The sequence below is a fragment of the Sceloporus occidentalis genome, unplaced genomic scaffold (assembly GCF_023333645.1).
Source record: "Sceloporus occidentalis isolate IW3139 unplaced genomic scaffold, rSceOcc1.0.p SCAF_1, whole genome shotgun sequence".
In the NCBI taxonomy this organism is placed as follows: domain Eukaryota; kingdom Metazoa; phylum Chordata; class Lepidosauria; order Squamata; family Phrynosomatidae; genus Sceloporus; species Sceloporus occidentalis.
In genome coordinates, this window is record NW_028316981.1 from 73,248,448 (window position 1) to 73,261,982 (window position 13,535).

The 13,535-nt window shown below is 39.7% G+C and overlaps 1 protein-coding gene across 10 annotated transcripts in view; it reads right to left on the reverse strand.

Annotated features, from left to right (window-relative positions):
- The window catches only part of DOCK3 (dedicator of cytokinesis 3), a 272,592-nt gene that overhangs the window by 219,805 nt on the left and 39,252 nt on the right, over positions 1–13,535 (reverse strand). For all 10 annotated transcript variants that reach the window (XM_089525143.1, XM_089525190.1, XM_089525134.1 and 7 more), the window contains exon 3: positions 144–184. In XM_089525143.1, the coding sequence (XP_089381269.1) occupies positions 144–184 (41 nt within the window). The remainder of the gene's footprint in view (positions 1–143; positions 185–13,535) is intronic.

Here is a 13,535-nt window from a genome sequence, read left to right on the forward strand (position 1 = left end):
AAAAGCTCTCTTCCCCTTTGAGGTAACACAGATATGAGAAGATAGGATAGTAAGATTGTGTTTGTCAGTTACTAACTCCAACATCTATTTGCAGCACTATATCAATATAATTTTTTTTAAAAACCAACAGAATCTAGACTTACTTTTATATTGGGTTTCTTTAATGAAAGTCCTCTGTACCATCCTGAAAGACAACAAAATAAACCACATTAAGAGAGATGTATATTTTGTATGAAGTTCATATAAATAAAGTTAATATTTAAGAACTGTACTCCCACTGTTTCCTACTCATTTACATACCCTAGTACCATCGCTATTTTGAGACCTGTGGCTCTGCTTTAAAAAACATGAAGGAAGGAATAGGGAAACCCGATGTCATAGCCACAAAGGAAGACAAGACACTGCAAAAATGTAGGGCTGAAACAGATGGGCCTGATAAAGCAGGCTGTAGCCGCTTCAGCACGATTTGTGCTATAATCAGAAGGAAATACTCAAGGCCACAGCAACTGCACAAGCCCAGTCCCGATCCAGACTGCTGCCACAGTTTTGAACCAGACCAGCACAAGGGGCGGCATTTTACCACTTCTCTCTGGCCCAGTTCTTTGTAAAATATACGGCCTTGACAAGGTTTCTGGTCACGCTTAGGGCATGTATCTTCTAAATGCTATGCCCCGAACATGGCTGGAAACCAGTATATGTGGCCCATCTGTTTCAGGCCTAACTGGGTGTTATTTTTCCCTGAGCTTTCAGGGATATAAACCCACTTCTTCAGGTGCAGTAGAGTGATAATAAATGCTCTGGTATAAAGCATATTTACACAGATGTGGAAGGATACAGTGTAACAGGTTACAGAAAGATGCAAATCTTGACCCTTGCCCTAAATGTTCAGAGGGCTCTGTATGGCGATACAGGTCTTTCAGATCTTTAAAGTGGTCAGTTAGTGTTGATGTGTGAAAGAAAAAAATCTGCTTAACAAAATTTAGTTTCCTTTAGCTCACAACCTTCTCCAAGAAGTTTCCTTTTTTTTACAGTAATGAGGACTCTTGTATTAATACATTTGTCCCTCTACATTCACAGGGAGGGGTTAGGGGCAGAAGACCCCTGTGAATGTAGAAAAATCACGAATAACCCCCCTGCCCCTGCCCCCACTCCACGGAAGCCAGTTAAAGGGATGGAGGGCAAGGTGGGGGAGAAGCACGGGTGCACACTTTTCCTGGCTGCTCCCTCCCATCTGGGCTTTTTTTCCATATGAAGGAAAGCCTGAGAGGGAGGAGGAGGAGGAGTGCACACCAAAGCAATTCTCGAATAATCAAAACCACAAATGTTAAGTCCACAAATGCGGAGGGAGAAGTGTATATGTAGTATTCCACGAAGCCATTGTCTTTGTTCATATCTGTGTATGGATTGGAATTTGTAAATAATTCAATTCAGCTGTTTCTTTTGCTAGTCTTCTTTGTAATCTTCTTGTTCAAGGAACAGAACCTTTGAATCCTGCATTGTATGTCTAGGAAACTGAAATGTTCTCTCTGTCTGTATAACTGTTATGTGACTTTTTTGACAGTGAGTAGCTTTATTATGTTGTAGGACTGTATGTAAGAAAGCTCACTATGGCACTATCTTTCCAAAAAGGTGGATTGGTATGCCTGTGAGGCTTTCCACCAATTGTACATAATTCTTCTAATCCAGTCGGCCCTTTGTATCCACAAGGGTTCCATTCCAGACTGCCACCCATGGATACCAAAAACTGTGGGCCATCAAGTCCCACTGGTTTTAATGGCAGCATGGCCATGTGCATCTGCCACCATTTGGGAGAATGGGACCTGGCCATCCATGGATGTTAGGGCTGACTATAAGCAAAAACAAAACAAAATAAATCTTCCTATGCTCCTTACCACCCAATAATTCTCTTTACAACTCATTTTGACCTTAGACATCCCTCTGCCCATAAGGATTCTTAACAATTTTCTCATGTTTCGCCTGTATGAGCTGAGCAGTATGATATGAGCAGACCTCAAGTATTTATAAACAATTTAAAAATATTTATAAGCTGTTTTAACTTAATTGTTTTTGTTGTTCCATACAATGATGTTCTTATCACCTTGAGCTGATCCCTCTTATTTAGAAGATTCAGAATTCCTTTCTCTTTATTTAACTCTCAATTTTGAAGAATCATGCATAAAATATGTTTGATTGCAGCTTACAAATTAATGTACGACTACTAGTGCTAACTTGACATCATGTGTGCTTACTTACTAAGTACCATGTTAAATCCCATATTTATTTTAGCTGTTATTTCCTAGACATTGCATAATTTTGTTTTGCTTTTATTTTACTGCCATGGCAAGCTGTACACTAATGTTTCTGTTAGTGTGGAATATAAGGAGCCAGGTTCCAGAAGAATGGTGAGCTCTCTCACACTAGTAATATATGTTTAAGATATATGACATAATAAATGAACATTTGTTATAGTTAACAAAGGAAACCTTCATTATTTTTAAAAATATAAATTATCAATACATTAAAATGTAATTTCTTAAACAATGCTTTTTTTGAAGATATAGATGTTTTTCTTTGCCTGCTGTAGTATTTCAAAATAGCATATAAAGTTTAAACGTATTAGTTACAAGACAATAGAAGAATTTCATTTTACAGTTTGGGGCTTATAAACTATGGTTATAATGCTATTTTCATCACATGATGCATACATCTGCTGTGCTACATGTTGGTTTTTAGTAATGTTTTTAAATTTTACATGTTAGGTTATGTTTGCTTTAGATCCTGTATAGATGTGCTTTAAATTACACAGAGTTACATTAGCTTTAGCAAATATGTTAAGGAAAACTGTTAAGGCCTCATTAGTGTGCTTTAAATACTGTCTATAAAGGAGTTGAGAGTAAACTATAGTGGGTCTGGCCCTGCCACTGGGTCAATGGGTTCTAGGGTTCTTATTTCTATCACAGCCATATGTTACCAGCTGTCCAATAGGATTTAAAGGGCTATTTTGTGTTTAGTAAGCCTGCTAAATAGGCCTTGACAGCTTAATGATGAGAACCTATCTGATAAAGGACAACTGGGGGGGGGGGGGGAGACTCTGTAGCTCATAGTAATTGATTTTGTAGTTCTGCTCTACTACAGGTACAACTTGTGCTTTGCAAATGTGTGTATGTGTGATTTTATATAAAGAAGAAAGTGTCCCTTTACACATAACCACACTATCTTATAGGTATGAAGAAAATGATGACACAGAAACAGAATGACAAAGATGAGAAAACATCAGACTGGATAAAAAATTATCTAATACTCCAAGGTGAAATTCAATGCTCTCAAGAGAAGAGCATATATAGTTTTAAAGAACACCTGGGCATGGACTCTTAAAACTGACAAATCTGTGTAAGTGAAGATTGAATTGTGGATGTATTTTGTTTTCTTGGTAAAGAAAAAAAATTAAATTTGAGTCATTAAGTTGCATGAGTATCCAGACTGAAATACTTGTTCTATAACAGTACTTTTTGTATATAATCTTCTTTTAGCAGTCCAACAATTATATTAACTATACAGTTTCCAATCAGGTTGTACAAAATCACTCTCTAGGGATAAGAATTTACTGTTCAATGAATAGAAGCATTTACCTATCATTACCTACAAACAGTCACCTTGAAACACAAATGGAAGAACTTCCCCTGGAGTTTATTTCACAGTGGAAAGAGGAAGTCAAACATGATATCCTTGCAAAAAAAGCTAGTACAATGTAGGCTAGACAATGTGACCATTAGGTGGATTTTTAACAGGTTGACTACCAAACCCCAAGGCTAATCAACAATGGTTCCTCTTCATTCTGGAGAGAAGTGACTAGTGGGATGTCACAGGGTTCTGTCCTGGGCCCGGTGCTATTCAACATCTTTATCAATGACTTGGTTGATGGAATAGAGGGTGTGCTTACCAAATCTGAAGATGACACCAAATTCGGAAGGGTTTCTGAGACACAAGAGGGCAAGATCAGCATTCAAAATGACCTGAACAGATTAGAAAGCTGGGCGAAAACTAACAAAATGAATTTCAGCAGGAAAAAATGTAAGATACTGCATTTGGACAGTAAAATGGAATGCACAGGTGACACCTGACTGGATGGCAGTCCATGCAAAAGGAATCGAGGAGTCTTAGTGGACCACCAGCTGCAACAATAGGAGTACAGTGTCTAGATTGATGGAAGTAATAGCATCAATCTATTCTGCTTTGGTCAGACCTCAACTGGAATATTGTGCCCAGTTCTGGACTTCACAATTCAAGAAGGATGTGGAAATGTTGGTGTGTGTCTAGAGCAGGGTGACCAAAATGGTGAAAGGTCTTGAAACCATGCAATATGAAGAGTGGCCTAGGAAAGTGGGTATGTTTACCCTGGAGAAGTGAAGCTTAAGAGGTGAGTGATAGCCTTGTTTAAATATTTGAAGGCATGTCATATGGGGGATAGAGCGAGTTTGTTTTCAACTGCTCCAAAGACTAGGACATGGAGAAATGGATTCAATCTACAGGAGGTGACTTGGAGTATGGTAAGAGTTCCTGTCACTTCATTCATTTAAAATTTCTTTCAAAAAATTCCCTAAGTCGTGGCATTAACAGGTGCCAGCTGGGGATACACACTGTTTTCCCCCAAATTTTATTTAAAAAATGGCCATATGAAGCTATAATAGCAGATCGCACCCAGTCCTGTAATTAAAAGGACCATAGGTAGAAGGATGATCCTATATATTTTAATATTGTTTTGGCATAGTATCAACCACAACTGTGTTGAAGAAATACTGACAGAATTAAGGTACGCATCACTTGATGAACGGTGGACCACCCCTGAGGAACTGATATTATCACCATAAGAGGTAACAGTACTTTCAAGGGATGTTAAGTCTATGTCAACACCACTGATAGAAAATGAAGCTCTATATGTGACAAAGTTGGTATCTGCTTGCAAATGTTGCATGGAAACCATTAGAAAAAGAAACAGTTAAGATCTTGCCAAGCCACAAGTAAGAAAAAGAGAGAAAAGACCTGTTATACATTAATCTTTAGATCTAGAATCTTAAAGAAGTTGTCAAAACTATCTGAACCACTTCACGGCTGCTCAAGATCTGCTAGTCCAGAGTCCACACATAACCTGAAATTATGTGACTGATGTCAATGACACTGAGATAAATTCCAATGTATGAGGGCTGGAATTTTGACATTTTAGTAGATCAATAAAGTCATATCCTCTCCTGCAAATCAACTAGTATCTACTATGGTTGTGGTTGCTGCAGAAGCAATGAAAATATTCCTCAAAATAGCTTAGAAGTAAGAGCAGAAACACATCAATTTGACATGATCATTTTGATCACTGTGACACTTGCATTAAACATAAAAGCCAATTAAATTCTCAAGTTTGACAAGTTTTTCATATCCACCGTGGATTTCACATCTGCCTAGAACATTCCAAGCCAGCATTAATTTGGAGGCACCCACATCCCAGCATAGACTGAACTGTCTGGTGAAGAATTCCTGAATCCTGAATCATAATGGGTATACATTACAATGGATGTTTTAAAAAATTACAGTCTCTTCTATTAGCAGTTATGGAAATCTTACATTTAGAAGGAAATGCCATAATTACAATAAGTCAATGTGAGTTTCAGACAAACAAGTCATGACAAACTAATCTGATCTCTTTTTTTGATAAAATTGCCAGATGAATGGAATGCTTAGTCTTTATCCAGACTTTGAACAGGAAAATTGGACTGAGGAAATGAAACATTTTAATATTTCAAGAAAAACTGGGTTAAGTGAGCATAGAAGAATGACACAATATTTGTTTTCCTTCATCAAACTAGTAGTTCACCTGTTTCACAGGCTTCCACACAATATATGCACTGACAATCGTAACATTTGTATATGCCCTTGGTCAGATATCCAGACTTTTGCCTTCAGTCAGCTGAAATTAAATGAATGATAATTTGTTCAACTACAAAATAGCATGCTGAAAACACAGGCAATGTAACAGAAAGAGGAGATAAAAGAAGGAAAGGCTGAACTGCTGTATCAATGATATATCAAACCAAAGCTGTGAGGTTCCAGAAGGTATGTGTGGCAGGAACTGAGACCATAACCAGACCATAAAACTAGTTCTTGAAGATTAAGATATGATAAAGGAGGTAATAAAGAAGCAGAAGAGACTTTGACAACTGACACAACAACCATATCTCCAATCAGATACAAGCTATGAAGTAAAAAGAACATACAGGGCAATCTTGATTGTTCACACAAGTCTTTATGTTAAGAATGCATAGTGCTGTAGCTTGAATTATGAAACATTTCCCATACAAGACAACATAAGCTCAGTGCATAGCATGCACCATGCTTTGTTTATTGCAAACACTATTATATGAGTAAGATAGTTTTGAGAATATATGTAATTTTGTTACTGATAAAATACTAGCGGGGGACTATCTAACATAACAAAACTCACAAATTAATCGTTTTTGTCGGTTTTTCAGGCTATGTGGCCATGTTCTGGAAGATTTTATTCCTGACATTTTGCCTACATCTGTGGCTGGCATCTTCAGAAAATGCATTCTCTGAAGATACCAGCCACAGATGCAGGTGAAACGTCAGGAATAAACTCTTCTAGAACATGGCCACATAGTCTGAAAACCCCACAAAAAACTATCGATGCCAGCCATGAAAGCCTTCGACTTCTCACAAACTAATTTAGATATATTTCTGAACAGCCTGATTTAAAAAATATCCTTACCAGGCACCATTACCATAAGATAATGAGGTTAGAGTTCAAATATTTCTAGACAGATGGTTAACAAACATCTTGACCTCCCCCCCTTCTGATTGACCCCTTTCTGACTGGATTACTACCAATAATGCTGTAGTCATTCTTACAGAAACTGGGTCAGATTAGGTTTTACAAAGCATTTTAACAATCGTGGTTTTCAAATGATTCATTAAAACATAGGCTCATACTGTTGCTTGCACCACAGTTGGTGGAGATCTAGTTATCTCTAACACAGCACCATACAGTTGCTTTATTACTACCTCTTAGAAGACAAGGAGTCTCCTGTGTTAGCAGCAGAATGGGAGTTCAGGGGAATTGAAATGAATAGAACTAAAGGTAAACAAGATTCTCCTGACTGACTGGCAGGTACTGAGACTAAAATATGTGCACCTCTTACTGAACCACAAGTCAAAGAGCAGAAACATAGTTAGCTCTTCATATTTCATGACTATCTTGCTCTCATTCTCTCTCTCTCCCTCTTTTTGCTTAACTATATGAAATAACAGAATGGCTGAATGGAAAAGGACAGGCTGCATACCTGGAACTTTAGTTATTTAAGTAGTCATCTGTGTTGCATAGGCCACATTCCCACAAATGGGTTATTCTGTGCCTATGCAACACATTTTTCAGAACCACAAGTATTTGGCCAGTAGCCTGCCCACCTCCAACACCCCTATATAGGGAATGACCCACAGAAACCCTCAGTTCCATGGATGTTGGTGCAGCAATCCAAAGGATAGGGAGGACACAATGAGGGAAGGATGTGTGAGTTCACAGATGACCACTCAAAAAACTACAGTTACAGGTATGCAACCTGTCCTTTTCCTTTGTGGCATCTGTGACTCATACAAATGGGAGAATAGAATGCTACACAGGTAAACAAATCAGAAGCTTACTAAAACACATCAAACATGAGCATAATACGTCTTAGCTATACAAAGTAATATCAGTTCTGAACAAGTTCCAGATGACAGAATTAATCTGAAATGTCAGTACACAATATAAAACCATGCTTCAGAAGACAGAGTTGTCCTGAAACCTCAATACTGTCAAGATATAGAAGAATAAGGTATACATGTCCCTAAGGCAGTATCAGCTCGAGACCTCAAGCCCACTCTGTAATGAGTTATAAAAGTAATTGGCTGTGACCAAGTAGCCACCCAACACCAGCCAAGAAAGCAGGAGATGTGGCAACACCCCATGTGGAATGACCTAAAATTCAAGCCAGTTCATAACATGAGACAAATAGCTGATACTATTCACTTTGAGAAGCACTGAGATGAAACAGGCAGTCTTTTCTTCATAAAAAGTAGTAGAGTCCTTCTGAAGTCCAAAAAGCCAACGTGCTGTTGATATAGAAGGTAAAAGCTTTCCACATGTCTAGACAGTGCAATTTCCTCTGGAATGCAGAAGTGGGAACTAAACTTGGCATGGAAAGCAGACATTACCCTAGACAAAAAGGTAATGTGGGGTTTCAAGACATCTCAATTGTGGTGCGAGTTCAGGTATGGACATGGAAAGCACTGAGTTCTCCAGTCCATCTAGTGGGCACAATTGCTATCAGGAAAGCAGTCTTCAAAGAAAGCAACTAGAGAATTCTGGCAGCCATAGGCACAAAAGCTGAAGCAAGATGAGTTCCAAGCTCTACCATGGTGTCGGGCCCAACACAGGAGGACAGAGGTTATTATAGTCTTTCAAGAATCTCTTAACAAGAAGACTGAGAAAGCAGGAAGACTTCCCAAGCAGTTGAAATTCTGCAGAAATTGCAGTGAGATAACACTGGATAGACAAAAGAAACAAACCCCTAGAAGATAACATGAGAAGGAAATCCAGAACATGTCAAGAATTCTTGAAACATTCCCCATTTGTAAGAGTATGAGCATCTGTTGGAAGGTTGATGAGCAGCAGCAATAATGTCCTTGAGAGCAACAGGCAAGGAAGCTGTGAGGTTCAGGTTGTAAAGGCTGAGGTCTGATCTGGGCTCAGTACAGGGTGAGAAGTTCCGGTCTTTGTGGAAATTGAACATATGCCCCTCAAGACAGGTGTAGAAGAGGCTGCTTGGTCAGAAAACAAGTTGGTCAGTCCTGGCAGAGCTTGGCTATTACCTTTGTGAGAAGAGGGAAAAAAGGGAAAGCTTACACAGAGATGCCTCCCCCCAAAAAAGAAGGCATCTCTATGCAGCCTCTCTTGATGAGTATAGAAACAAAACACCTCACATTGTGCATTCATCTTGAAATCAAAGAAGTCCAGTGACAGAAGACCAGTGCCCGAGTGACAGAAGACCAGTACCACAACCTTGGGATGGAGCATCCAGTCATAAGATGAATCTGACATTTTGCTAAGCATATCTGTTAGGATGTTGTCTTCTTTGGGAAGATGAACCACTGCAATCATGATGTTTCCTTTGATGCACCAATCTGAAAGGCGTGGTATGAGGCAGTTGAGAGTCGTGTACTTTATACCCTCTTGCTTGTTGAAGCAGTACATAACTGTGGTATTGTCGGTCAACACCTGCAACACTTTCATTATGCAGAAGAATATTGAAGGAGTGGGACACCTTCATCATCATTAACAGTTCCATGTCACTGATGTGCAGGGTCTTTTTTTCCAGCCACCACAGGCCTTGTATGAAGAAGCTATCAAGATGGACTCCCTGTCCCATCACTGAAGCATCCATTGTGGTAAGCACTTGAGACTAAGAAAGAGAGAAAGGTATGCCAATCTGGACCTGGGATGTCTCTAACCATCACCCAAGAGAATGCTGAACAATCCTCGGAATGATGAGTCACTTTTGGGGACAATCTTAACACAAAATGAACTGAGAAATGAACCAGGCTTGCAAAGATTGCATTTGAAAGCTAACATGATGCATGACCAACATGGTGGACTCCATGTAGCCCAACATACATGTCTGGCCCTCAGCCTTCTGTACCAAAGACACCAGAGGACCAAACAACAAAATGTTGAGAATCAGTTGTCTAGAAGACAACCTGGGCTTTCAAATCCAGGATCACCCTGATGAACCTTGTCTTTTGAGTGGTAATCACAAGAGATTTCTCTCAGTTCAGGAAAAGGCCCAGTTACGTCAGAAGGTGCAAAACAAGGTCTGTGTTCAGCAAGAGCTGCCACCTGGTGGAAGGCACAACCAACCAAAGATAACACCTTGCTGCCATAGAAAAGAAGGAAAGAACTCAGACCCAGCAGACTCACGTTCCTACTGTAAAGCAGAGAAAATGTTGGTGAGATGATCGGATCAAAATGTGGAAGTAAGCATCCCTGAAGTCCCAAGTGGCAAACCAATCATCAGCATGCATAAAAGGAAGGATGGAGTTGAGAGTCACCTCTTGAAGCATCACAAACAGATGTAGTGATCGATGACTTGAAGGTCCAGTATACGATGCAAATACTTATCCTTCTTGGTTACAATGAAGGAACAGGAGAAAAGTCCCTGATGAAACTGAAGAGGACTGGGCATAAATACCAGTTTTTGCAAGAGAGTTTCAACCTCCTGAAGCAGTATGGTTGAGGGAGGTGTGGTACAAAGACTGCCTAAGGGAGAACACTTCCAGAATTCAGTAACATAACCTCTTGCAATGATGTCCAGAACACACAAATCTGAGGTGATGGTGGCCTAGGCAGGGTAGAACTTCTCAGGCCTGTTGTGAAAAAGCTGTATAGGCATTGGTGATACAGTGGGAGCAAGGTAGTCATCCTGAAAGAAGTTAAATGCAACATTTAGAGGAGTTGCTCTGAAGCTTCTTGGAAAGGACAGACAAATTTGGGAGCAGGTGGGGTCAGCTTCTGCCCAGCAGATGAAAGCAGCAGAAGGGTATGACAATACTGAGCTCATGTGGGAGTATAGGCACACTTTGAGGTCAAACCATATCTATACCACACGGACCTAGACTCAGAACCAAGCTGGATCAGGGGATTGAATGATGGACTGCATCTTCTGAGTATGCTCCAGTTTCACATTGGTACTGGAGTTGAAAAGACCATCAGAGGGCAGGTATTTAATCACTAAACACGCCTGATCAGAAATCCCAGAAGACCAAAGCCAGACATGTCTTCAAAGTGCTCCAGCTACAGCCAGAAGGTTACCACTGAAGTTTGCCATGTGGCAGGAAGTTGTGATCTGTTGCCCAGCCAATTTATGAACTTCAGACTGGCGCAATGACACTACTCTACCTTCATCACTCAAACTTCATCACCCACTACAACCTTCATCACTCAATTTATTGAAAACAGGAATTAGCTTATCTCAGAACAGCTGGTGATATGCACCCATACATGCAAGATAGTTGGAGATTTTACAAATGAGGGCGGCAGAGGAATAAAACTTTATGCCCATCAAGTCCAACTTTTTGCCCTTTGTCAGCCAATGCTGAGAATAACCTCCGGGATGCCCGAGATTGAAGAGCATCAACAATGATTGAATTTGTCTTAGAGAGCTGACTAAGCCAAACAATGTCAGAATCCTGAACTCTGTGAAGGGCTTTTATGCTGCTGGATGTAGAAGGTATGGAAGAAGGGGTCGTCCAGCATTTGCAAATGACTTGCAGAAGGTATAGGACAGTGGTGGCGAACCTATGGCACAAGTGCTAGAAGAGGCACTCAGAGCCCTCTCTGTGGGCACACTCGCCATCACCTCAGCATAGAGTTCACTAGAGTTTGTTACTAGAAAGTCAGAGGGACACGGCACTTTGCGATTAATAAGTGGGTTTTGGGTTGCAGTTTGGGCACTCAGTCTCTAAAACATTTGCCATCACTGGTATAGGACATTGGACAAAGCAGCTGGAGTAGCAGCCTGAGTCTGGACATGGTGGAAAACTGGGCCATCAATTTGTGCTTTCAGCTGCATTACAGTCAAGTCTAATGACTTTGCCATTCTCACAATCCATTCCATGAACATTATGACATCTTCTGTGGGAGAAGAAGGATCTTGTCCACCTAAAAACATTGGAGAATACTTGCATGCTGGAATAATGTCCAAGTTAGAATCAGATGACAAGCCACGGGTGAAGGTTGAAGGATTCAAGACACAACAGGAACCTCACCTGAAAGATGAAGCAGCAATCGAAGGCTGAGCAATTTGAAAGAAGTGCTTTGGGACAGACTGGATGAGTTGGGCTCTAGACAGGACTCCTGATGTGCCACCAATGGGCTCTCCTACAAGGCAATGTCAATGTGCTGAACACTAGGCTGGGCTGATGCAGCTGTCAACAGACATTCCCAGTGATGAGTCCGAGAGTGCTTTCTGCCCTGAATTTTTATATTCTCTCAGAAAAGGACCCATGGCAGCTCACATAAAATCATTTTTAAATTTTTACAATAAAATTTTAAAAACAATTAATATTACCTAGCCAAAACCAGTAAAACAGTTACATAAAACATACAAAACTTAGCCTGACAGAGAAAGGGAAGTAGGGAGGGGGCCAGCCTACCCTCCCATAGAAGGGCATTCCAGAGGGTAGGAGCAGCTACAGAGAAGGCTGTTTTTCATGTCCTCATCAAGTTTAGTTCAAAAGATTGGTTCAATCGTGAGTGTAGGGATGCTAAAAAAATGGCTTACTTTTAAATTTAAGCTCCACAGGAAAACTCAGAAGTTTTAGAGAATCTATTGCAACTAAAAAGAGACCATAAAAACTGATCAAGACTAAAAAAAAAGTAGAGCACAACAAGTACTATGGGAACAAGTTATTAATGCAGTTAGGGGAAAAGATGTGAAAACCTTTTGGTGCCTTACGTCAACAGCATCCAAAAGTCGCTCCATATGGGTAGACTGTCATATTCCTGCTGGAGTTTGGGAAGCTCATTTTTATGAGTTATATGTCAATAAAGAATCCCCTACCTTTCAAGTATTACCGGGAACCTGACAGAATGGCAACCAGTATCAATTGATGAAGTGACAGAGCTTGTAAATCAATTTAAACCAGGCAAGCTCCAGGTGGTGATGATATTCCCCTTGAGCTAATTAAATTCAATATAGATTGGTGGGCTCCAGTTCTGGCATATCTTTTTAAATATATTGATCAGAATGCCCACATACCATCTGATTGGAATATAGCTATTATTATTCCAATCTTTAAGAAAGGCAGAAAGGAAATCCAGCAAATTATCGCCCAGTCAGTTTGTTATCAATAGTTAATAACATTTATGCTAGACATCTATATTGGAAATTACAATATTGAATGGATAACAAAAATGTTCTGGCTGATGAACAGGTGGATTTTAGATCAGAAAGGTTTACTTTGGATCAGGTCCTAATCTTGCAACATTTGGTAGAAAAATATTCCAGTAAAGCTAAAGGGTTTACTGGATATGCAGCATTTAAATCTGCTTTTGATTCAATCTCTAGAGATAGATTGTGGAACAAATTAGAGCCCTCATCAATAGATCCTTGCTTATTATTACTTATTTACAAGCTACATGAAAATACAGCCTTGAAAATAAGGTGTAACTTGGAAGGTCAGCTGTATAATAAATTCTTCACGCATAATGGAGTCAAGCAGGGATGTATATTAGCCCCATTGTTGTTTAACTTTTACATTAATTCAATGGTTGTTGCTCTTAGTCAGTTAGATTTTCACCCTCCCAAATTAGCAGGGAGACATATTTCACTGCTGCTATATGCTAATGTTGCAGTGATATTATCGCAAACACCCATTGGTTTACAGAGAGCACTGCATGTCCTAATACACTATAGCCAAGAGAAAGATCTTCAAAT